Source organism: Fusarium graminearum, chromosome 4 (assembly GCF_000240135.3).
Source record: "Fusarium graminearum PH-1 chromosome 4, whole genome shotgun sequence".
NCBI classification, from domain to species: domain Eukaryota; kingdom Fungi; phylum Ascomycota; class Sordariomycetes; order Hypocreales; family Nectriaceae; genus Fusarium; species Fusarium graminearum.
Genome location: NC_026477.1, coordinates 2,633,061 through 2,656,011, shown reverse-complemented (window position 1 = coordinate 2,656,011; position 22,951 = coordinate 2,633,061). Strand labels below are relative to the sequence as shown.

The window sequence follows — 22,951 nt, the reverse complement described above, 5'->3', positions numbered from 1 at the left end:
TCTGGCTGAAATGGCCAGGTCAACAAGGTGATCAGGCAGATGGTACCCTACCTCTGGCCCAAGACTGTATCGTAGGCATTGGTGTTGTGTCGAAAAGTCGGCCTCCAAAGATCAGGATAGAAAAATAAATAGCCTGTCTGATCTAAGTAACATAAACCCACCTAGTCATTTCGTCTCTTATGATTCCAGCCGGTGATTTTTCTGATACTTGAGGGGGGTTAACTAAATGACTGACTGCAAGTACTAAGCTGTGTCTTCTTAATGGACATGTGACTTGATCTGCTCGTTATTCCTCGATGGGTAGTTGTAAGCGTTGGTTAGTCATTATACTTGTTACGTTGGATTGAATAAAGGGTGAGGAAGGACGAAATGAGCAATTATGGCTATAACATTAATTAAATTGTATTTTAGAGATTGTGTCCAGAGCTGCAAAAACGACAAGTATACAACAACTCACATATGGAGCTGTGATAGCTTGCGTAGTCATTCTGAAAAAAGCCAAGTGTATACTTGTATAAGGACCAGAACGGGGAATTAAATTAGACGTGACAAAATGTTAAGACACCATGTTGTCTCCTTGTTGCTATAGCCAGCCCAATTGGCATGTTACCCATAGTACAGTACTCCGCCCATGCTCAAGAATCCAAACTGGGAATTCTCCAATGGTCTCTCCAAGTAAAGCCAACTAACGAGGCGTCTAGTCTTCAAGAAGGTCTGCGATATCCTTGTCATCTTCCTCCTCTTGTCTTCGTCGCTCCTCAGCTTCAAGAAGGTCCTTCAACATAGTTCTCTGCCTCACACGAGCCTTTTGACCCCAGTCAGCACCGGTACCGTCGCCGTCCGCGTCGATTTCAGGCTCATCCTCAACCAGTCCGCGCAGCTCATTGGGAGAGATCTGGGCCTTGCGCTTCTCGTTGGCATCGTCGTCCTCCATCTTTTGAACAGCTCCTTTTGTGATGAACTTAAGGGCTAGAGGACGGAGGAGCATGTAGCCTCCGACAATGACGATGAGGCGAATCCATGCCTTTGTGTCCATTGAATCGAATGCAGTTGAAATGTTGTTGGAGGCATTGGCGCCGTACTGCAAGAACTGAGCAGTGAGCTTGCCAAATGCATTGAGTTCAGGCTGTTCGCCCTGGGCTTGTTGTTGTTGTTGTTGTTGTTGTTGAGCCATGGGATCCATTGTGAATATGTTGGGGTTTTATGAGTAAGGTAAGTTTTGGTTTTGTATGAGTGAATCCTTTTCTGGGCTTCTTGGCGATGATGCGTTTCTTGATGTAAGGTTTAAGTACGATGCTTGGCGTAGATGCAAGGTGGCTTTTAATGCGGTAGTGAGATGGAGTCGCACCAAGTCAAGGTTCCACGTGAATAGGGGGTGAAGAATTGCAATTGAGGATATACAGTTATGTTAGAAATAGGGTGAATAAAGGAAAAATGACAGAGCCGGTGAGTTGAGGCTTTGAGTCAAGTTTTATATGGCGCGCGACTCGGCGGGAGGTTGTTTTTTTAACTTGCCCGATGGGGCCGCCGCTCAATGGCCAAATTCTGGAACCAGTCTGTACCCGCTAGACAAATGAGGGTAGCAACCTTGAATGAATATCAGTGGTTTTATAGCGCATAACAAAGCTTTGATGACACTGGGAACTAATTAAACAAAATAGTATTAATAATGAAATGTTTGGTAATCGTCATTTGATGCACTTGTATGGATATTATTAGAGATATTGGTGTGAATACTGAGGATACCTAGTTCTTACTCTTCTTCGCTCCATTAACATCTGAAACTAAAGACTCACATGCAGTTCGTGTATTCACATGGAAAGAAGGAACGATTTGATCAATCAAAAATGATATCAGGCACATATACAAACCTCCGATATCTCAATGATACTTCATAAACAAATTGCAATGCCACGTGACTGTTCTTATTCCCCAGTGTCTTAGTGGACGCTTCAATCCTGGCCGGTTGGACAATGGCTCCACCAAAAGAACAGACCCAGACGCCGTTGGAGCGAAGCAGAGCTCGAGAAATTTTCGAGGCCTCATCATAGCCGTCTTCTATCCCCCTCCACTCTCGACAGCACCATCGTGTGTTTCTCTTCCTCCTCCTCTGGTCCTCTTTTCTCTTTCTTAATTCGTCCTCTATAATACCCATAGGGAGCCGTCACCATGTCGACCGCTTTCCGATCTGTTGCGCCTTTCCTGCGCACTGCTCGACAAGGGCTCCGGGCTAACCCCGTCAACCCTCTCCAGTCCGCCTTCACCAAGAAGAACGCCTCTGGAGTCCTCAACCTCTACCGCACATACGCCGTCTTTGAGCGATCAAAGCCCCATGTGAACATTGGTACCATTGGTCACGTCGATCACGGCAAGGTACGTTACTAGCATCAACAACCCCGCCATTATTCTCGCAAGACAGACCTCAGCTGACTTTATATTCTGTAGACCACTCTCTCTGCTGCCATCACCAAGCGCCAGGCCGACAAGGGCCTCGCCAACTTCCTCGAGTATGGTGCCATTGACAAGGCTCCCGAGGAGAGAAAGCGTGGTATCACCATCTCTACCGCCCACATCGAGTACGCCACCGAGAACCGCCACTACTCCCACGTCGACTGCCCTGGTCACGCCGATTACATCAAGAACATGATTACTGGTGCTGCCAACATGGACGGTGCTATCATCGTCGTTGCCGCCTCCGATGGTCAGATGCCCCAGACCCGTGAGCACTTGCTGCTCGCCCGTCAGGTCGGTGTCCAGCGAATTGTCGTCTTCGTCAACAAGGTCGATGCCATTGACGACCCCGAGATGCTTGAGCTCGTTGAGATGGAGATGCGTGAGCTTCTCAACACCTACGGCTTCGAGGGTGACGACACCCCCGTCATCATGGGTTCCGCTCTCATGTCCCTCCAGAATCAGCGCCCCGAGATCGGTACCCAGAAGGTCGATGAGCTCCTCGCCGCTGTCGACGAGTGGATCCCTACCCCCGAGCGTGACCTTGACAAGCCTTTCCTCATGTCCGTCGAGGATGTCTTCTCCATTGCCGGCCGTGGTACTGTCGTCTCTGGCCGTGTCGAGCGTGGTATCCTCAAGCGTGACCAGGAGATCGAGCTTGTCGGCAAGGGTCAAGAGGTCATCAAGACCAAGGTCACCGATATCGAGACCTTCAAGAAGTCTTGCGAGCAGTCCCAGGCTGGAGACAACTCCGGTCTTCTCATCCGAGGTGTCCGCCGTGAGGATGTCCGCCGTGGTATGGTCGTCTGCGCTCCCGGCACCGTCAAGTCTCACACTCAGTTCCTCGCTTCTCTCTACGTTCTCACCAAGGAGGAGGGTGGCCGACACACCGGTTTCCAGGAGCACTACCGACCTCAGCTCTACCTCCGAACTGCTGATGAGTCCATCGACCTGACCTTCCCCGAGGGTACTGAGGATGCCACCAGCAAGATGATCATGCCCGGTGACAACACCGAGATGGTCGTCACCATGGGCCATCCCAACGCTATTGAGGTCGGTCAGCGATTCAACATCCGTGAGGGTGGCCGAACCGTTGCTACTGGTCTCTGCACTCGCATCATCAAGTAAGCGGTGTTTTAGACGGGTTAAGGAAAAGTTTATGGGTGTAGTGTACGAATTATTACGTTTATGTACCATCTGGAAATGTCTTTCTCTTTGAGTCCATTTGGCTCTTGTATATTAGGTGGCCTTGGGGCTCAAAGATCTCCGCTCTGCTTCCTCCCGATGTCTCGACGATTGTAATTTAGACACAAATATAGGAGGCAGTAATAAGACTTGTAAAACTAGTACATGAGTTGCGGCATGTTATTAGTCGTCCATTAGGGCTGCACAGTTGGTTAGGCGCTCTTGTTGCGGACGCTGAGTTTCATGATAGCATGGCGTGATCACAGGGAGGTGTCGAGATGGGCAAGGGGACCGATGGTTCACATGGAGTTTTTGATTGTCATAATTTCACATTGACCCGATACACTCCATGGCCACAGGTTGGTCATGCGGGATGGTGCGAGGATAAGACAAGACACATAGACATTTCGAGGTCCAATGCAATGGTATTCGTCTATCCTCGGAGGATGTTCGTCAGACGCACGATCTTCCTGAGGGACCCAAGCAAGCCATAAAACTCCTGTTCCAAGCGGCCGCCCTCCGAGTGCTTTTTTAACGCGAGGCCTTTGACTTTCTGCTGAGAGTTCACCCCCTTCCACACAATACTCTGCTCTCTAGCAGTTCCCCCCATCCCTTAAACGAGAAAACCGGGTGTCATGATGGTGGATCGTTTATCGGTACTGTAGACGCAGTTCGGTCAGTCGTGTTCATTCCGACTCGCGCAAGTGGCTGGTCGTCCTGGGCCAGGGCCTGGAGACTCCCACGCTGCGCTCTCGCTCCAAGTTAAACTCACCTTGTTGAAACCGATGTCCTTGGCCTTCTCACGGAAGCACTGACGGCACAGGTTGAGGTCGTACTTTCGGATGAGACCGGCCTTGTGCTTGCAGACACGGCTGGAATATTTGTTAGCACATGTAATAATATTCGAATCGATAATCGAGGGACGCCGTCGGGTGTGATATTTTTATTTATTTATTTCGCATCCGACGGGCGGAAGAGGATTGTTCGTACCAGCTGCGAGAGCCCTTGCCGTAGTTTCGGGGGCGGGAGTTCCAGACGCTTTCGTGAGACATGGTGTCGTTGTTGGGGGGTTGAAGGCCGAAAGCTCGAAGGGTTGCGGGATGGTTTAGATTTCGAGATAGATTGCTGCGTGAAATTTTGTGTGCGCTGACTTACTAGGTCCCGCAGCCCCAGTTTGGGCAGGAGCGAGGGCACAGAGGCTCGGCAGCCGGAAGAGGGGTTAGTCCGTTATCACTTGGTCCCCACTCTACAATGTCCAACAAGGTGACTTACATCCACATGAGGGCAACTCTCGGTAGAAGTCAATAATAATTTAAAGTTATGTGAAGAATTCATTGGATTATAATCAGAGATATTCCGTCCGTAGTTTGTGATTTATTGCAGTTGTGTTGTGCGTGCGTAGCTATTCCAAGTCTCAAGCGAGATCTAGAAACACTGTAGAGTGCAGACCACATGTAAGTATGTACGCTGGATTTGAGAGTGATGTTAATAGAATCATTCCAAAGCAATCAATTGATACATATACTTCTATGTCACAGTAAGGAATAGTTTAATCACAGTTACACAGTATACTTTCACTGGGAATTTAAGTCACTCTCTCCTATTTATTACCTACTAGGTGGACAGGTACTTTGACAAAGAATCTGTACAGATCAAAAACTCAACATATCATCAGATCAGGGTATTTCTCCATAACCAACTTTCCCAACACACGTAAGCTGTTATGGATAAAGAAGCTGACTTCGTAGGTAGTTTAAGCAATCATGCATTGATCTATCATCGGAACTGCGCTCCAATTCCTGGCTGAGGGTGACCAACAACCGGACTCAAGTTGAGATAACCAAGTGCGTTGCTGATAGCCAGCACTCTTTGTTCCCCACCATTACATTTATCTTTCTATAAGCCAGAAACTCATCTCGTAATCAAGTCAATTGATACTATCAAGACTTCTTATTCAACATATTTGATAGCTCAAAGTAATTGCAATAACTAGACAGCGCAGTAAATAGAAACAATAACTGCTTCACGTCAAGTCTCGAAACAATGGATACACTACACAGCTAACACGTAATTGGCGGACAACTCCATCTAGGTGGCGGTGGGAGCTTGCCTCAGCTGTCCTAGGTCCCGCTTTACCTTGCAGGGATGTCCACCTACACCGGGCATTCCTATGCAAACTGGCATCTTGGATTGATTTCCAAGCAACCATCCAGAAACAAAGCACATCTCCTCGCAAGATTGTGCTCTGGTTAGTCTTGTTCCTACCTTTCTCTTTCATCCAACAACGCCAATCGGACCAAAGTTCATCCAACATGGTTCTCATCAAGAGCTTCGTGCTCGGCGCCCTCGCCGCCACCGTTGCAGCTAAATCCGCCGTCATCGAACTGCTCCCCTCCAACTTTGACGACATCGTTCTCAAGTCCGGCAAGCCTACCCTCGTCGAATTCTTCGCCCCATGGTGTGGCCATTGTAAGAAGCTTGCTCCCGTCTGGGAGGATCTTGCAAACACCTACGAGTCTGCCAAGGGCAAGGTCCAGATTGCAAAGGTCGACGCCGACGCCCATCGTGAGCTCGGCAAGCGATTCGGAATTCAGGGTTTCCCTACTCTCAAGTTCTTTGATGGAAAGAGTGCAAAGCCCGAGGAGTACAAGTCCGGCCGTGACCTGGAGAGCTTGACCACTTTCATTGCTGAGAAGACTGGTGTCAAGTCCAAGAAGAAGCTTGAGATGCCCAGCGAGGTTACCTACCTCAACGATGCTACCTTCTCCAAGACCGTTGGCAGTGACAAGCACATTCTTGTTGCCTTTACTGCTCCCTGGTGTGGACGTAAGCTCTTCCCATTTCCTTGCAACGCTCTTCAATTTACTAACTGCTACAGACTGCAAGACTCTCGCCCCTACCTGGGAGGACCTCGCTGCCACATTCGCCAATGACAAGAACGTCGTCATCGCCAAGGTCGATGCTGAAGCTCCCAACAGCAAGGCCACCGCCGAGCAGCAGGGTGTCAAGTCCTACCCCACCATCAAGTGGTTCCCTGCTGGTAGCAAGGAGGCTGTCGCCTACGAGAGCGGACGTACCGAGCAGGCCTTTGTTGACTGGATCAACGAGAAGGCAGGAACTCACCGTGTTGTCGGTGGTGGTCTTGACAACGTCGCTGGTACCGTTGAGTCTCTAGACACCCTCGTGGCCAAGATCACCGGCGGTGCTACCATCGCTGAGATTGCCGCCGAGGTCAAGAAGGAGGTCGAAGGCCTCACTGATGCTGCTCAGAAGACCTACGCCGAGTACTATGTTCGTGTCTTTGACAAGCTGAGCTCCAACAACGACTGGGTCTCCAAGGAGCTTGGTCGCCTGGATGGTATTCTTGCCAAGGGCGGTTTGGCTCCTTCAAAGCGCGACCAGATCCAGCAGAAGACCAATGTCCTTCGCAAGTTTGTGCTGAAGAAGGCCGATGAGAAAGTCGAGCAGGTTAAGGAGAAGGTCGAGGAAGTCAAGGACGAGTTGTAAAGCATCAAGTATAACAACACGACGACATAACAAATATAGCAAGTACAGAACCACAGATCTCGTATGTAGTTGATTCTTGGGTTACTTGAAGTAACGATATAATGAAAATACCGTAACAAGCAGACATGCTGGCCCTTCTATTTGCGTATAATGAAGCAAAGCTCGTGAGATAACCTAAACGCCCTGTACTCTTGATATATGTATGAAACCTATCAAGGTTTGTTTGCGCTTCCGTCTTTTGGCTTGTTGCTCTCTTGAAGGGCTGCCTCAAGGTTATCCAATCTTCGAGACATCTCATCCACTTGAAGAAGCAAGGTCAGTGTGGGGCACTTTGAGATACTTGGAGGTGAACAAACAGGCTTACTCTTAGCAAAGATCTCTGAGGAAACACCCGCAAACTTGTTGGAGAGAGAGTTTAGGAGCTCTTCAACGGCCGCTGTAACATCAGCGCGAGCATCGTCTGAGGCCTATGAAAAAGAAACAAGTTAGTGGCGATGTCCGCACCTTGCAGAAGCCTTGATGCTCTGCAACAAAATACACACATTCTTTGTGTAACGCTGCATGCGTCGAGTCTGTCAAGATCTGCCTGAGTTGGGAACAAAACGTACATTTTCCGGCTTGTTATTAGCGGTGTCGGGCTTGGGGTCGTTGCTGGCCATGATGGAGTTTAGGTGCAAACTTGAACTTCTCTGATGTAAGAGAAAGCTGAAAAATATGACGATGAATATGTCCAACGGAGAAAATGAACCGGTCTTATGATTGCAAGCGTGTATTAATACGTGGCTTGGTTTGTATCTGGTCTGTTTGCTAAGTGAATGTTTGTTCCATGATAGCCTGTAGGTACTATAAAAGTCCCCTTATTCGTACTGTGCCGGAAAAGGTACGGCATAATTTCGCAGGCACAGTAAAGCAGAGAAGTCACAGCCACACCACGCTTGGCAGTCATGATACGTACCCCTTCCTTGAACACAGCCAGTACCAACTCATGTAACTTCCACTCATAACTGCTTCTTCTAATCATAACGCAAACAACATCTCAAATACAACGCCACCAACCATTAACAACAACCAACTCTCTTAACGTCTCATCCAGCCACTTAACTCTTACAATAATCAACATCATCCACGCGTCGCCGTTGGACGACGACTAAAGCAGACCTAGCATGTCACAGCGATAGACGCTTTCCATCTCTTGGGTCATCATGGCTCAAGCCCAACATCCAATTGCTACTGTCCTCTTTATCCTATTCATCATCTGGGTTGTTTTTCCCGACAGCGACTATTCAAGCCAATCTCTTAGTCTCTCTGATCTTGCAAAGGAGAGGCTCGACCATTTCCAGGATGCGCTAGACGTGCTCAACGCCTCGCGCTGGGGTGATTTCACACCAGCCCCAGAGAAAGGTTCCAACGTGAATTCTTCCTTTCTCAACATCACGGGATTCCGTGCCCAGGACAATCTCACATGGGTTGACTTGAATAAGTTCCGTGAGAGGAGTCTGTCATTCAGTCGACATGCTGTGCCACCAGTAGGGGGTCGCAGCTTATGGGACGCTGGGGAAGGCGAGCCCATGTGGATGAATGTTTCAGGAACTGTCCATGGTGAATGGGTCAAACGAAAAGGCGCAGTGCCCAGAAGTTATGATAGTTACAACCTGAGCAAAACTGCCCCTGGCTTGGATTGGATTGGGGATCATACCTCCTGGGCACGAAACATCACTGGCCGTACTGGTCGCATTACGCTGCGCCTTGAAGCGAACAAGACAGTCAGCGAATATGAACAGTTGCCCGCTCAAAGTGGTGCCCCTGTTGCTGGCGGTCTTATACGAAGTGTTAGAGGCACGACAACTATCGAAGACACATACGGATCCGGCCATGACTGGGAAATGAGGTTGTGGGGAGTCCATTGGCCTCGTCAAGGTGTCGTTTTGATGGCTACCACCAGTGAGAAGTTTGGAGGCATATTCGGCTTACCACACTTGACTCCCAGCGAGGACTTCTTCCAGTCAAGTCAGAAGCTGTTGAACGAATCGATTGCCCGCACGATCTCAAAAAAGAAAGACAAAATTTATGCAGACCAAACAGTCCCCTGGACTTCCGACTTGGAAAACCCACTCTATACCAACAACCCATCGCCACACTGCGAGTATATCATGTATGTGCAGGTCTATCCACCAAGTCGAAGTCACTTCAATCTGGATTCCGAGGAATTGTCCAAGGATGTTTTACAGTCAGTTATCAGCAGTATCGAATCAGAATTAAAATCGCCTGTGGGCGCACCTATTCCCAAAATCCCTAAGCTCCAAATGTCGGTCGTCATCTACTCCCCAGACTGCGGGTTCTTCCTCGAGAGCAAGGGACCGCCAGACTTTGGTCCCGGTGAAGCTCAGCATTTGACTGGCATGAAGTTGGAGGTTCAAGTTTATCAAGTAAAGGCATGGATTCTCGTCTATGCAGTTATCATGTTTGCTCAGGTCTATCTACTCAAGAATCAGATGCGTGAGTCTTGCACCCCTTCAACAATGGGCCGTGTAAGTTTCTGGACCATCGCCACTATGCTCATGGTGGATGGCATGGCCTTCACTGCTGCAGCTACCTGGGTGTCCTCGGCTGGTTCTACCTTTCTTCCCACTCTGGCCCTATTGCTCGCAGCCTTCCTGTCTATGACAATTGGCGGAAGTTTCTTATCAAAGGTTCATGAGGTTCAGATTCCTGAAGCTCGACCTCGCAGAGAACGGGATCAGAATGCGGGCAGTACAGGTAATAACTCCAATGCCGCAGTCTCGCCCGCTACAGGACTGAACACGGCTGATTCTGCTCCGCTCTTGCCCAACCCTGATGCGGCGCGTCACACACTCACGTCTCGGCCTTCAGCTCCAGCTCAGCCGCCTCCACCACCACAGCCCGTCATTGTCCCGTCCGATCAAGATATTGACGCTGAGATCGCTGCTTCAGCAGCCGCCGTCCCTGGTGCCACAACCGCGCAGCGCGCAGAGGAACTTCCACTATCGTTCCAGAGCATCATTGGCCGTCTCATCCTCGCCTCTCTGTGCATCATATTCTTAGCCATCTCTTCCACAACGTGGTACCCCAACTTACGCTCCATATTTTTGAACCTCTGTGTTTTCGCCTATCTTTCCCTCTGGATCCCTCAAATCCGCCGCAATATCAGGCGCAACTGTCGTCGAGCCCTCGCATGGCCCTTTGTCGTTGGCCAGTCCATTCTACGTCTTCTCCCTGTGGCATACTTCTGGATCAAAGAGGACAACTTTCTGTACGCCCGCACAGAGCGACACACATTCCTCGTCCTCTGTGCTTGGGTTTGGATACAACTCGTCATCCTTGCCGCGCAAGACATAATCAGCCCCCGTTTCGGTGTTCCTACAGGCTGGGCCCCTGATGCTTGGGATTACCATCCTCTTCTCCGTGAAGACGGCCTGGAAGCTGGTGGTTTACCAATCGGGCTTGTTGCAGACGACACACCTGGTATCGAACGTGCCCGTTCTTCAAGTGATGATAGCAGCAAGAAGCAAAGCTCGATGAGGAGCATTGACTGTGCCATCTGTCGTGAGATCCTTGAGGTGCCGGTACTTACAGCCGAGGATGACGACACAGGCGTTGCAGGCGTCTTTGCTCGTCGTTTGTACATGGTCACGCCTTGCAGGCACATATTCCATAGCGGCTGCTTGGAAGGCTGGATGAGATTTCGGCTTCAATGCCCCATATGCAGAGAGGAGCTACCGCCGCTGTGAGTATTCTTGTATAGCTGGTATTTATTATTTTCTGGGTGGCTGGTTCCAATGTTTGAATGGCGTTGGTTCTTTGGCGAACTGTAGCATAGCACGCATAGGGTACACTATTGGATTCGCTCTACAGTGATATTTTCACTTAGCATTATGATACAGTGTATTGCGTTAACATAATATCTAAGCGCTTCTCCTTTCACCATCAACTCCTGGCCTGAAACACCTTGTCCGCAATGACCAACACCTGCATTTAAACCAGAGCGCCTTGGGTGCATAGCGCAAGTCGCCATATGGCTCATTCCTTTGAGCTCACCAATTTAATCGGGTTTGACGAAACTTTGGGTCCGGCATGCCGGGTGGGAGGCCGCGGACACCAACCTGGAGGTCTGCAACACGAGTCCGCAGATCAAAGTCGACGGATCGGATCGTGAATCGCTTTTCTTCAGGTATTATGCGGGGTATGGGCCTTGAGATACCATCGGCAGGGTAAGACTCAACTCCCATAGCAAGCGCCTCTGACTCTTCGAGATCCATAACCCAAGCACTGATATTGGCCACCATCTCACTATCCCACATGCCCTCCCTACGAGCACTGCTGCGAAGTAGCTGGATGGCTCGGCGGCGGGTACCTGGGTCACGGCATTTTGTAGCTACAACGAACAGAGGAGCAACGATACCGAGGTCGGCGGCAAATCGAGGTTTGATATGAGGGGCTGAGAATCCCATCGACGGAACGAAGTCTTGGGACTGCCAGGTTTCGCGTTGTCTATGCTGGCACTGTCCAGGGTTTGGGCAGTCGCGCGCGGCGGCTCGTCTCTCCTCGTCGCCGACTATCTCAATACCCAGGTCGACTACAGTCTGAAACTGAGGGAGAAAATTGTCGAAGTCGGACTCTTTATCACTGAACATCATAAGATACAGGATTCTCGTATTAGTGGCCAGCATTCTCAAGGCTGCAATGCCTGCTTTCTCTTGCATACTGATAGAGGGGTTGTGTCGCGCGAAAAACAGGTTGTCGAAAGCCTTGGCCCATCTATCGAGATGGTTCTTGAACGAAAGACCATAATCTAGCCAAGATGGGGGAAGTGTGCCCTTGAGATCCGATTTCATGGAGAACAGTTCCTCTATATATCGCATGATTCGAACATTCAGATTATCAAAGGCGACCCGAGCTTCAATGACAGAGGTAAAGTTTTCAGGGATAGAGAGGGGCTCCTCCTGCAAAGGGGTATTTGCGCCACTGTGACCAGGAGATTGCGGTTGAGACTGGGAACTGAGCCGTATACTGAATGGTTGTGGGAAATGGAAAGCCATGTCATAAGACTTTGCTTGGATCGCTAGTCGTGTAAAGATAGTAACCAGTTCCTCTTCGAGCGAATCTTCGGACGCAGGCAGGAGTCGTTGCCTTTGCTGAGTGTGGAATATGTCGAGCAAACCAAGCCCGGTCTGGATCTGATGGATCGCCTGCCTGTGATCGCCAATAAAGGAGTCGAAACAGGCGAGAAGTACATTGGCCATGATGGAGGTTCTGTGTGATCTCTGATCCTGAGTGTTTAGTTTGACCAATGCGTTGCACGCATCGCCGTATCGCCTGATAGCCACTTGCCAATGGCCCCTGACAATCTCGAAACGGGCCTCAGAGCTCGCATCGGATCCACGACGCATGTCGAGCGCAGCCGTCTGTTCAAGGGTCTGATACAGGGCGCCCAGTCCAATCACAGCACACTTGATAGCATCTTCAGAATGACATTCCTGTAACACGTAGCGGGTCCAGAACACGTTGTTGAAGTAGCCGGATAGCTCGTGGGCCGTGTGCGAGCGGAAAATGTCAAAGTAGAAAGATTCACTAGGCTGGATATGAAGAGCCATGGATGGTTGGTAAGTAGTGGGTGACGGGGAAGAGGTTCCAGGGGAGACAGCTCTCAAAACTGCTCGTTGGTGTACTCGACGTGGCAGTAGGTGGTAGTCGCTGTGCAAAGGCGCAATGATAGCATTCGAGGGTACATGGGCGTCGTAGACTGGCATCGGTTTCGGGGCGATTCGAACCTCTTCAAAGGGGCGGGAACTGCGACTGGGAGGTGGGTAGCCAGTGCAGTTCTTGTTGCTTCGAACACATTGCGTACAAGCTGGCCGAGCCTCATCACACTTGATACGTCTCTGCCTACAGTTTTATCGAGGTAAGATTATGGATGACACAGTCGGGGCAAATTCAAGGTCAAGCAAGCGAAAGGGAAGGAGGGTTAAGGGGATCGGGGAGACGAACTTGCAATTGGTACATCCTGTCTTGACTTTTGGTTTGCTGGTCCTGACTCGCTTCGCTTTGGGTTTGGAGGATGCTGTTGAAGTGGCTGACGCTGTTGGGTCTGTTGAGGTTGAAGTAGAAGGAGTCTTGGCAGAGGAAGCAAGGATAGAGGAGGAGATAGATGGGCTGCTTGAAGCAGCAATAGCTTCAGTGGTAGCACTTGGAGTAGCCGGTGTACTTGTTGACGCAGGAGAGACGTTGCTGCTGCTGTAACTGCTCTCGTTGGAAGGAATCTCGATGGTATTGAAAGTGTTAATGGCGATAGGGTGTAGAGAGGAAGAAGGTGGCTGAGTTGGGTCAGTTGCTGGAAAGACCGGGGTTGTTGATGTTGCCTGTGTCTGGGCCTGAGCATGGGGGGTGGTTGCCAATGATGATGTTGATTCCAATGATGTTTGTATTGGTGTCGGTACTGGTGGTTCTGTTGATTGAGCCCTCAACATAGAGGAAGACACATTGGTAGGCTGGTTCATATTTGCAAAAGTTTTAGAGTAAGGTACATCCAAGTTCGTTTGTGCATGTATTTGGACTGGGACATGTGCATGTGCATGTGCCTGTGCCAGAGCCCTTGCCTGTGCCAGTGCCCTTGCCTGTGCCAGTGCCTGCGCTTGTGCTTGTGCTTGTGGTTGTGGTTGTGACTGTGACTGTGCTGCTCTTCCCCCCGCTCTCTTAGAATGAGACGATGAGCCCTCTTCTATCAACCAGCTCTGAGCCATGGAGGACAACGCAATGTCAAGTCACTTGAGCTACTTCCAACTTGGCCTTTAAAGGACAGGTGCGGCGCTGGTATAGACAGGCAGTAGCCAAGGTTGGTTGGTAGGGTTGACGATTTACCTGGCCAGATCGCCGTTAATATAGGTACTATCCCACCCCACGATAGCTCCACGGCTACCACGTTTTTCTCCAAGGTAGATAGGTAGGTAGGTAGCGAACCGTTTCTCGGCCGAGAAGACGGAAGGTGGATGAGAAAAGTGATCTTAGTTGGTATAGTCGGGAAACAGAGTTTCTATAAGAAAAAGGTGGCAGAGGACCAAGAAGTAGCCGGGAGAAGTTAAAAAAGAACTGGGAGTGACTTAGTCCCACAAGCAGGAGGCAAGTAGGTAAAAGAAACTAGTAGTAGTAGAGTAAGGTGAGTCGTTACAGATATGGGCACAGGGCTGGCTAAGTTGATACGCATATGGAAACACATCAGTGCAGCCCGGTTGTGGAGGATATAGGTGAAAGGGTAGTGTCAGCCCCGGTCATGTACTCGGGCGCAATGATGCCTTTCTATAGGCAGCTCCTTACTCCAATTGCTCTGCAATGGTTCCAAGGGGTAGATCAAGCATATACTGTACTGTGTTGACAAGCATAGATTGACATGACAGGCATGGATGGGGCTCATCTGTTCCTTGATATCGAACACCACTCCTATTCGGGAGGAGGAGGCTGAAGGTAGGCCAACCCATACTATGCCATGGCTCCCAAGTACAGGGGGAAGTGGAACAATCAGCCCGAAAGGAGCAGACAAAGTAATGAGTTCGGCAGCAGATAGTAGCAGACCCCGAACGAATCTGATTCATTGTGGGGAGGGGAACCGGAGCATTGTAGCAAACAAGCGGTCCGGGGGTACCCTTCCCATGGAACAAAAGAAGCAAGCACCAGCAGCATCAGGAGGAGGAGCAAAAGTAGAGACAGGCAACAGATCACCGGTGGGTTTGGCCTGGGCAATATCCATATTGCCTGTCATGCTTCGGGCGAGCTCTGCCAAACTTGGAGTAGCACGACTCTGTGTAACCACAACTAAGATCAAATCTACCAGGGACTGGCGAGACAGCCGCAGTAAAACGCCATAACTTCCCGTGCGAGGGGACATGGGACGGTACGATCCAGTCTAGATGGCTAGTAATTGGTTAGTTGGACAGTTACAATGTACTCAATCGGTCAGTATAATTGTCGGTCCGGATACGCTTTTCCAGAAACAGGGCAGGGTAGGGTCTGTTCTGCTAGGGTGTTGCATAGGGAAAGTACTGAGTAGGTAGTGCAGTACTTTGGTAGATGCAACAACACCTGGGAGGTTTTGGCTGATTCCAAATGGACCCATGGTTGAAGGTATGCAGTGCTGCAGGTCTCTCTGTACAGCACAGCACATCACAACACAGCACAACACCGCACTGAACAGCCCTGGAACCAGGCTTGTTCCGCTGGATATTGAGCCCGGGACGCAATAGTCCAAGGGAACCCGTTCATCTGTCCAGGTACGGATGGCTCTCCTGTTGCAGTGCGTGCAAATATGGATGTGAATGCTGATTAGACTTGGTTGAAAGTAGAGCTGGAGCCAGATGGTGAACCGTCCGAGCTTCGGGACCTCCCCTCTCCAACGCTACTCTGGTGCAGGCTCCCTCTCGTTGGTGATGGAACGAGACTTTATCACCCAATAGGGATAGAGGCGATATTTGACAGGGGTGTGCTTGCTTGTGTGTTCCTGCTGCGTTGGTCGCACAAGGAAGGGATGAGCTTGACTAAACCGCCTCGAGAAGGATTGACGCCCAGCACTCTGCATCTGCATCTGCAGGGCTGTTAGAGGCGTAATTAGCGCGGTGGCGGTGGAGATTTGCAGGGGGTCAGGGGGTGCATCTGACGTTTGTTTCTAGCCTATGCCATGGATGTTCCTTGATAGATTGAGTGAGTGAGCTTGTCGATGGATGGGTATGATGGATCAAGGACTGATGTTGCTCCAACGTGCAGCTGTAAGTAAGCTCAACGCCTTTGCTTTCCCTGCTCGAGTCAAGAAAGGCCCGGCAGGAGGCTAAGGGGAGGCTCCTGTTGGTTGGGCGCTTGTGGCCCGCTCCAAGACTCTTGGCGGGTCCTCCTCCATTATATCCGATCTATACCCGCTCAACAGAGGCACAGCTACATACTACTAAGCTAAATTCCAGGATCAGCGTATAACCACTGAAGCCATTATCATGAAAGCACGTAAAATATGGAGAGAGAGGTATGTATGCATCCTCGTTATTCACTATTCTACAGGGTTGACTTCGTACTTGGTGGGGCTGGTTGATTAGACGTTGTGCCCATCGCCACCGGCAAGTCATTTTAAGGCCTGCCTGCTTAGTGGGTGGGATTTATTTGCTTTTTCTCAGTCGGAGTTGACGTTCACCCGATCTTCTAGATACTACATAGGACACAGACTAACTTAATCACAGTCGCAGTCCACAGTCCAGCTCATCAAGGTTGAGTCACTGCAACTCAAAGCCTGGTATCCTCGCATTCGCTAATTGCTTTGATACAACTGATCCTTCCCTCTCTACAGCACATGTGATGCCATCATATTCAGATACTACACCAGTCCGATTGTTGGGTGCCATTGTCCTTGATTCATTGGCTATCACAACTTCGGTGCCTCCGATGATTAGAAACATACCTAAACTGTCAATTAATACGTAACGAGAATGCTGCTGCTGTGAATGCCAGGCCATGGGTGAGAGCTCGGCTTTCCTATCTCAACACTAACAGCCAGCCAGTCCCACGATCCAAGATGCGATGAACTCGATGTGCATTCAGGTACGTACTCGTCTAATCTCGAGAATCTACCTAGATCTCGATAAATTGGAACTCCGGTAGCCACCCCATACTGCTACGTGGTAACGCGGTACAGCGCAGTACAGCACAGCACAGCATCTATGAAACCCTCACAAGCTTCGCATTCGCCAACGATGCGGCACAGTTTCTCATTAAGCTGTTTCATACTTTCGTTTTTGGCAAAGGTCATCACCACCTCTCTCTATCTCTCTCTCCCTTCTTTCCTTGCCGCTTGGCTTTGCTTTGATATGCTTCATCTGCGCCCTTAATCAGTTCGTAAATCCTGATATTGCAGCCAATCGTTCCGGCGAAAGTATCACGTCTCGTTGCAGGCTTTGTAAATTAAAGCTCGCACAGACGTCCCCTGATCTGGTCTTGGTCTAAGTCCTGAGCTAAAGGTTTCGTTTTTAGCTCTGGTAGTCTCGTCCCAGGGGGGCGGCAAGGGGCGGTATCTTCCGTTGCTCAAGGTGTTCGCATGACTATCAATGCTCAGGGTTGCCAAGACCTGGTTGATTACCTGGACCTCGTGGCCTGCTAGGAGAAGGGGTTCCCAGTGTGACGGGACATTTGTCTGACAAGGACAACCATTGAAGTTTAGTTTTGCACTGTCGAGGCGGGGTAAATTGAGTTTGTGAGCCTCGATATTATTCCGAAGGGTGAAGATAGCCGTTACCGTTGAGAATTCTATCCCTAACAACGTTTGCCTTAAAATACCAAGGTTTGCATTAACGGATACCCGTCCGAGACTAAATCTACCATTTGCTAAGTCGCTCAATAGTCCATACCTACTCCTCCATCCCCATTCCATCATATCCTACCTATCATATCTGTCACAACCTCAGCCTTATAGATTTCAGAGATCCCACAGCGCTTAGCAAGACCAGGTAGATGGGTAGCATCATCTTACTGTAACGGCAATACGAATCCTTCCCAGCTCTCCCCGATGCTGGCTTTGCTTCGCCCCTGGCCTTCGGCTCGGCTCCTCCACATTAGGCATGTCAATGTTGCAATGGTTCGTGAAGATCTCTTCTTATGGCCTAATGGCCGTGGGCAATGTCTACTCTCCCGGTACGCGGCTCTTGCTATCCTAGCTGCCGGCCACCTGCCCGGTTATCTTATGTGCATGTAGGTAATTACCGTCGATACAGTTCCATCACCGTACGATACTTGGAAACGATGGACCATTTTATCTCCTATTCGAGACAGCTTCCCCCAATATTCTCCGAGACTCATCCGTCACAGTCAGGCAATAAACCAAATTTGGTACGACGCAATTCGCCGATCCCCTATTTGCCTAGCTTGTTTTTGGAGGCTAGTAGACAGGTGGACTCTGAATTGTGCTGGCATATAACGTTAGCCGCAGGGGTTTGACAAAACTAAACTCCCCTGACCTTCTGTGAAAGAAGCACTGTTTCAGCCTGTCTTTCTAAATCCGGTCTTTGACGACTGCACGCAGGCACACAGGCGCGAACTTTGCTCCGCGTGCATGCATACTGTATCGACTTGTGAAATTGGGCAGGTGTATATGGATAGAGTAGGAATGCATTGTACAGAGGAAGATGAAGACCAACAAAAGAATCTACCTAATGGGTACGGATACTGTTAACCTAAATTACACCAGCAGTGGATACGTACGAATTCACCAAGACTTTACGCTCTTCGGCTCTCCAGGCTCAGTAGGTTGGTCGCAACGAAATGCACGTTCTCAACCCTGTTGGCTTGAGCCGTGTCATAGGTATGTCTCAGCCATGACGGCTCACTCCCATATCGGCTCCGAATAATAGAGACAACCACAAAGACGAACGGCCGATATCACTAAGTTCATGTTAAAAGCACAGACGAAAAGCTTGCCGCCGGCAACTGCTGCACGCACATCCCAAAGGGAAGGGGTTGTTGTTGAACAGTTTTTGTCCATTTGCCGCCTTGACGTTTGTTGTTAGATATACGTAATTGGCCGTTTTGTTGAGGCCCGCAGAGACTGAAAGATTGACTATGTGGCTTCTGGAGACGCTTGATCGTGTCAGTCAGTGACATGCTTTGACCTTTTTCCTAGTCATGTACCAATACCAATCGTCTAGGCTCCGGGCTTCGGCAGTGGCTGTGGCTGTGGATCAGACAGCATCATCGACCCAACGCTGAAGTTGAGGTCATGATTCATGCTTGAGAAGCTGCGGTGCGACTCCGAGCTGATCCTTAAGTCTGAGTAGGTAGGTAGCAATGGATAGGCAACAGTATTGGAGGTGATAACCTACGGAACTGTGCGGCAGCATGCAGCGCACACTGCACATATGTAAAGTGATAGTATGAAATTAGATTTCAACGGCGATGAAGTGGGTATGTGACGGGACGTGTCAGGTCCGGCGATGAAAGACGGGGAACTGAAGTGGCTCATCCCACTCATACCGACAGGCCGTGCGCTACCTTGTACAGGTATGTAGAGAAAATGTAATAGAGGTCCCTGTCTAAAGTTATCCTCGCCTATGAGCCACTAGTCACTTAGCCCCTGTCGGTACCTAGTAGTGCAAAGGCCTCTTGAGCGTTTAGTCACTTAGCTGCTGTAACACAGTAGCTTTCATTAATTACAGGCTAACACAATCTGCTAGAATCTGGCATGCAATAAAGCTTATTATACTCCGTAGTATTGTGTGTAACTATGTAATAGTAGAGAATTGAATTGACTGCTAACTTGTTCCAAGTTGTCTAGCTGATATACTTCACCCCTGTCATTAGTATCATTCTTTCGAAAGAAGTATCTCTATTGAGAACAAAGCATTTAGAACCTGAACATGGTCTCTCTCCAATGATGTCTCTCTTTTTGTTTTTGTTTTTTTGGAATTACTGGATAAATTGTTAGGCAATATCGAGTACTGGTATCTACATGTTGCTTACATTGGCCGTTCTAGTCCCCCACTAGCCGAGCATGGACTGACTGACAGTCGGCGATGTAACCTCATATGGTAGCTCCGCAATAACTTACCAGGGTGATGACCCCAAGTCCAGTATAGCAGACGGATGGATGTAGCTAATAGAATGGATGAAACAACATAACATATATCCGTGCATGGACAAAGATGACTCGGGGTTTGTGTAAACACCGGCATGGAGATATTATGTCATGTCGATTTCCAATATTCATTTGGTTAGATAATTACTGTTTGAACCAGGTAATTGTAATCAGCTTCCCTGTCCGAAATGCTTGTGCCTGAACAACGAATGAATCTATATATTTTACCAGGGATGCAGCACTAAATGAAGACACGTTCATAAGCAGTATTGCCGGGGCCTACCAAGGTAGGGAGGTAGTATTTTTCATTGCAGACACAGCCGGGCACTAGATGTTATCTGTACCTTCCGAATGCAATTCTCAATCTACCCTACCTGCTACTTTTAGCAGGGTAAACTACCCAGATTGGCACTCTTGGCTCAGCGCCTGCCGAGTTTAGTCTCGTCACACTCCTTCCTTCTCACTGCGGAAGTTGCCGCCACACGGAACACGGATAGCTCGGGTACATCGTGACCGAGCAGCCAGCAACCTGAATCAACAAACAGAAGTGGCAAGTAGAAACAAGAAACAGATGATTTCTGAAAGTATAGTGCCTGCCTATCTAGATCGTCGGAGAAATTTTCGGGATGGCTATTACTAATTGCGTTTTTTGGGTAAAGAGTTGGACTTGATGGCGGGTTGGATCGATCGACCTTTAGGACCCATCCATACCTCGGTAATACCAACATGCAACAGATGAAACACTTTGTGCCGATTCAATGTAACTCTCTACATTCAGAAATTAGACAGATCTCTGGTACAAATCAGAGTGTGCATGCAGCCACACAGTATAAACAAACCACTGTACGAGTCGTATCCAGCTAGCTGGTCAACAATGGGCATGATGACTCTTACTTCATTATTTATGATTGATCCTCCCTGAAATACAAGTCATGGAATAACGGCACGCTGGAAACTTAATTCGCTCTTTGGCGAATCATGGATCGATAACATGAAGAACTAAGAAATATCAATTACCGGCGCACCGGTACAGATACAACTTGTTGGCTCGGCAGCACACGAGCAGTGTTTCACAGTAATAACTTTCCATACTTTACAACAATCAAATCCAAAGGGGTACATGATACTGACTTTAGACTTGAGTTGTTTGACTTGGCGAGAATAACCTGCATCAGCGCCTGATCACTCTATGCATCAGAATAAGTAATATGTTGAGGTTTTCAACCATCGAAAAGGGAAGGTCAATGCGTTACCATATCTTCACCCTGTGTTAGATATTCTCCAGACTCTAGCCCCTGCATCTCGCCATGCCGTTACTATGAGACAGGATCTTGACTCGCTCGGCCGGCAAACTTCAGAATTTCACACACGGCTTCCCCCAGTTCTTTCAGGAGTAATCTTGAAATATTCAACATAGAGTTGGACGATCTACGCATACGATGGCAGTCCCCCTTATAAACTTTCTCTCATTCGCTCAATAGAACCGTTGGCTAGTCAATCATTACGGTTCAGCCGGTTCAGGAGGTTGAAGTGGAAGTGGGTGTGGACAGCCGGTAGTCGAACCAATGTTCAAGTCCCGATGTTGAAAACACTGCTGGGCTTCCTAAAATCTCCCGTCATCCGTTCCCTCAGCGGATTATTGCCAGCTATCCAATTCATGTCCTAACTTGTATGTAGCTACTGCGCCCTTTCTTTTGTCTGGTGGCTGAAAGCTAAACAGTCTTCTAACGACGTTCAGCAGATGAGGCATGTAGTCCAGACCGATGATCTGATGTTTCTTTGCAAGGTCTTGGCAACGTCGAAACTGCGCAAGGGCATTTCTGAAGCTAGTTCATATATAGTCTAAGTAGCGAGATGTAGTACTAGTTATGCATGGTTTGTCGGATCTTTTCCCAACCGTTTCCCAGATGCCGTGAACTAAATGTTCCTCGGTTGCCTACCCATCCGTCCCGTCTTTTGCACGTTGTTGACCTGTCAGTTCCGGGTGCAATTTACAACATAACCAATTCTGACTGGCGGACTTATAAGTTCCTTGGGAATGGGAAGAAGATGTCTGGGCATAACAGTACTATTATGACATTTTCTACCTTGTGGTATACAACTTTATGACAACCGAACGCAACGTCAATGATAGACGTGGCGATTCAATTTGATTATTACGAACAAAAGGAACCGGGGCTCAGCATCCCGCGAGATGCATGCTGATTTTGGGGGTATCGATACGGGAATCCCCTGACGACCCATTACGATCTGCAGACTGCAGCGGCATCAAAGCTTCTTATCATGCATGTCCCGGAAATTATCACGGGAATCTTCCTATACACAAAACCCCCGTCATGTTCTCCAGAATACTTCCGCTCTACCCAAGTCTCCTTGGCCAAATAACTGGGTATACTTGCAACGTATTCTGGCCATACATCTTGGTGATTCCCAAATTTCAATCAAAGTGGTGCATCAGACTCTTGTACCTAGGCCAACATAGTAACCAAGAGGGTCATGCTCTAAACCCCATCATTTCATATATCTTTATCACAATCTAGTATCATTTAAACATCCCATAATTTAATACTAAGCTCCCACATACATGAGCACTGCCGTGACATGCGTGAAATCCAAAGAACGCAGAGTGTTAAACGTGATGGCATGCCTTAATAATGTGATCGTTTGGAGGCTGTACTGCTGAGCCGACCTTCTATCTTTCTGTTGATGTCTCCAGCCCTACGCATACCCACTCATCATCTTGTAGGCAGAATTAAAGAATAAAACTCAACATGAAGAACGTTTCTTGTGGTTGGCATCAAATTCACAGTCGAAGTCATTGGTAGACATTGTTCAGCAGTGAACTTACCCTGTATCAGAAATTTGGCTTGAAGAGGGACTTCCATCTGCGCCAGATTTAGCAGAGACGAAAAGTATCTCCAACCAGCTGTCAATGACCAACCAGATTCGAGAAAAAAGTTTATGGCGGATCAACGCATCTTCGACTCTACCAACGAAGAAGGATTTCGCGATCACGACCTTTCTCCGACGCCAGTGCAGCCAACAGTAGAAACCCTGAGATTTTTTGCTACTGCTCAATCGGTCGAATCGGGACGTATCATATTGTATTCAAAATGTCACAAGATCAACTTCAAGCGGAACCGCCGTTGCCTCCCCGCAATGCCTTCATCCACAACTCTGCCATTGCTGGTGCGGTAA

At 48.9% G+C, this 22,951-nt stretch overlaps 7 protein-coding genes across 7 annotated transcripts; 3 read left to right on the top strand and 4 right to left on the bottom strand.

The window, feature by feature from the left end:
* Window positions 1-697: 697 nt before the first annotated feature.
* On the bottom strand, window positions 698-1,183 carry FGSG_07183 (uncharacterized protein; the record flags this gene model as incomplete). The annotated part of the gene is made up of 1 exon (XM_011328603.1): window positions 698-1,183. The coding sequence occupies one exon, from the start codon at window positions 1,181-1,183 to the stop codon at window positions 698-700; it is 486 nt and encodes a 161-aa protein (XP_011326905.1).
* An 880-nt stretch (window positions 1,184-2,063) lies between these two features.
* FGSG_07182 (elongation factor Tu) lies at window positions 2,064-3,797 on the top strand. The gene is made up of 2 exons (XM_011328602.1): window positions 2,064-2,373; window positions 2,446-3,797. Exons 1-2 carry the CDS (start codon window positions 2,170-2,172, stop codon window positions 3,577-3,579), a joined length of 1,338 nt encoding a protein of 445 aa, XP_011326904.1. The 5' UTR covers window positions 2,064-2,169; the 3' UTR covers window positions 3,580-3,797.
* On the bottom strand, window positions 3,792-4,779 carry FGSG_07181 (uncharacterized protein). Its single transcript, XM_011328601.1, has 3 exons — window positions 4,627-4,779; window positions 4,409-4,508; window positions 3,792-4,295 (listed from the first exon to the last, which is right to left on the bottom strand). Exons 1-3 carry the CDS (start codon window positions 4,686-4,688, stop codon window positions 4,287-4,289), a joined length of 171 nt encoding a protein of 56 aa, XP_011326903.1. The 5' UTR covers window positions 4,689-4,779; the 3' UTR covers window positions 3,792-4,286.
* Window positions 4,780-5,836: 1,057 nt separating this feature from the next.
* FGSG_07180 (disulfide-isomerase erp38) lies at window positions 5,837-7,284 on the top strand. The gene is made up of 2 exons (XM_011328600.1): window positions 5,837-6,462; window positions 6,515-7,284. The coding sequence occupies exons 1-2, from the start codon at window positions 5,949-5,951 to the stop codon at window positions 7,141-7,143; spliced, it is 1,143 nt and encodes a 380-aa protein (XP_011326902.1). The 5' UTR covers window positions 5,837-5,948; the 3' UTR covers window positions 7,144-7,284.
* A 71-nt stretch (window positions 7,285-7,355) lies between these two features.
* On the bottom strand, window positions 7,356-7,802 carry FGSG_07179 (uncharacterized protein; the record flags this gene model as incomplete). The annotated part of the gene is made up of 2 exons (XM_011328599.1): window positions 7,356-7,610; window positions 7,752-7,802. 2 exons carry the CDS (start codon window positions 7,800-7,802, stop codon window positions 7,356-7,358), a joined length of 306 nt encoding a protein of 101 aa, XP_011326901.1.
* Window positions 7,803-8,345: 543 nt separating this feature from the next.
* FGSG_07178 (uncharacterized protein) lies at window positions 8,346-10,892 on the top strand (the record flags this gene model as incomplete). Its single annotated transcript, XM_011328598.1, has 1 exon — window positions 8,346-10,892. One exon carries the CDS (start codon window positions 8,346-8,348, stop codon window positions 10,890-10,892), a length of 2,547 nt encoding a protein of 848 aa, XP_011326900.1.
* Window positions 10,893-11,195: 303 nt separating this feature from the next.
* On the bottom strand, window positions 11,196-13,901 carry FGSG_07177 (uncharacterized protein; the record flags this gene model as incomplete). The annotated part of the gene is made up of 2 exons (XM_011328597.1): window positions 11,196-13,047; window positions 13,240-13,901. The coding sequence occupies 2 exons, from the start codon at window positions 13,899-13,901 to the stop codon at window positions 11,196-11,198; spliced, it is 2,514 nt and encodes an 837-aa protein (XP_011326899.1).
* Between the last annotated feature and the right edge of the window lie 9,050 nt (window positions 13,902-22,951).

Excerpts from the sequence above, each read along its gene's own strand:
- FGSG_07182 (XM_011328602.1), top strand. The coding sequence starts at position 2,170 with ATGTCGACCGCTTTCCGATCTGTTGCGCCTTTCCTGCGCACTGCTCGA. Across the intron at positions 2,374-2,445 it reads GTCACGTCGATCACGGCAAG|ACCACTCTCTCTGCTGCCAT; the intron begins GTACGTTACTAG and ends TATATTCTGTAG.
- FGSG_07181 (XM_011328601.1), bottom strand. The coding sequence starts at position 4,688 with ATGTCTCACGAAAGCGTCTGGAACTCCCGCCCCCGAAACTACGGCAAG. Across the intron at positions 4,509-4,626 it reads GGCAAGGGCTCTCGCAGCTG|CCGTGTCTGCAAGCACAAGG; the intron begins GTACGAACAATC and ends CAAATATTCCAG.
- FGSG_07180 (XM_011328600.1), top strand. The coding sequence starts at position 5,949 with ATGGTTCTCATCAAGAGCTTCGTGCTCGGCGCCCTCGCCGCCACCGTT. Across the intron at positions 6,463-6,514 it reads TACTGCTCCCTGGTGTGGAC|ACTGCAAGACTCTCGCCCCT; the intron begins GTAAGCTCTTCC and ends TAACTGCTACAG.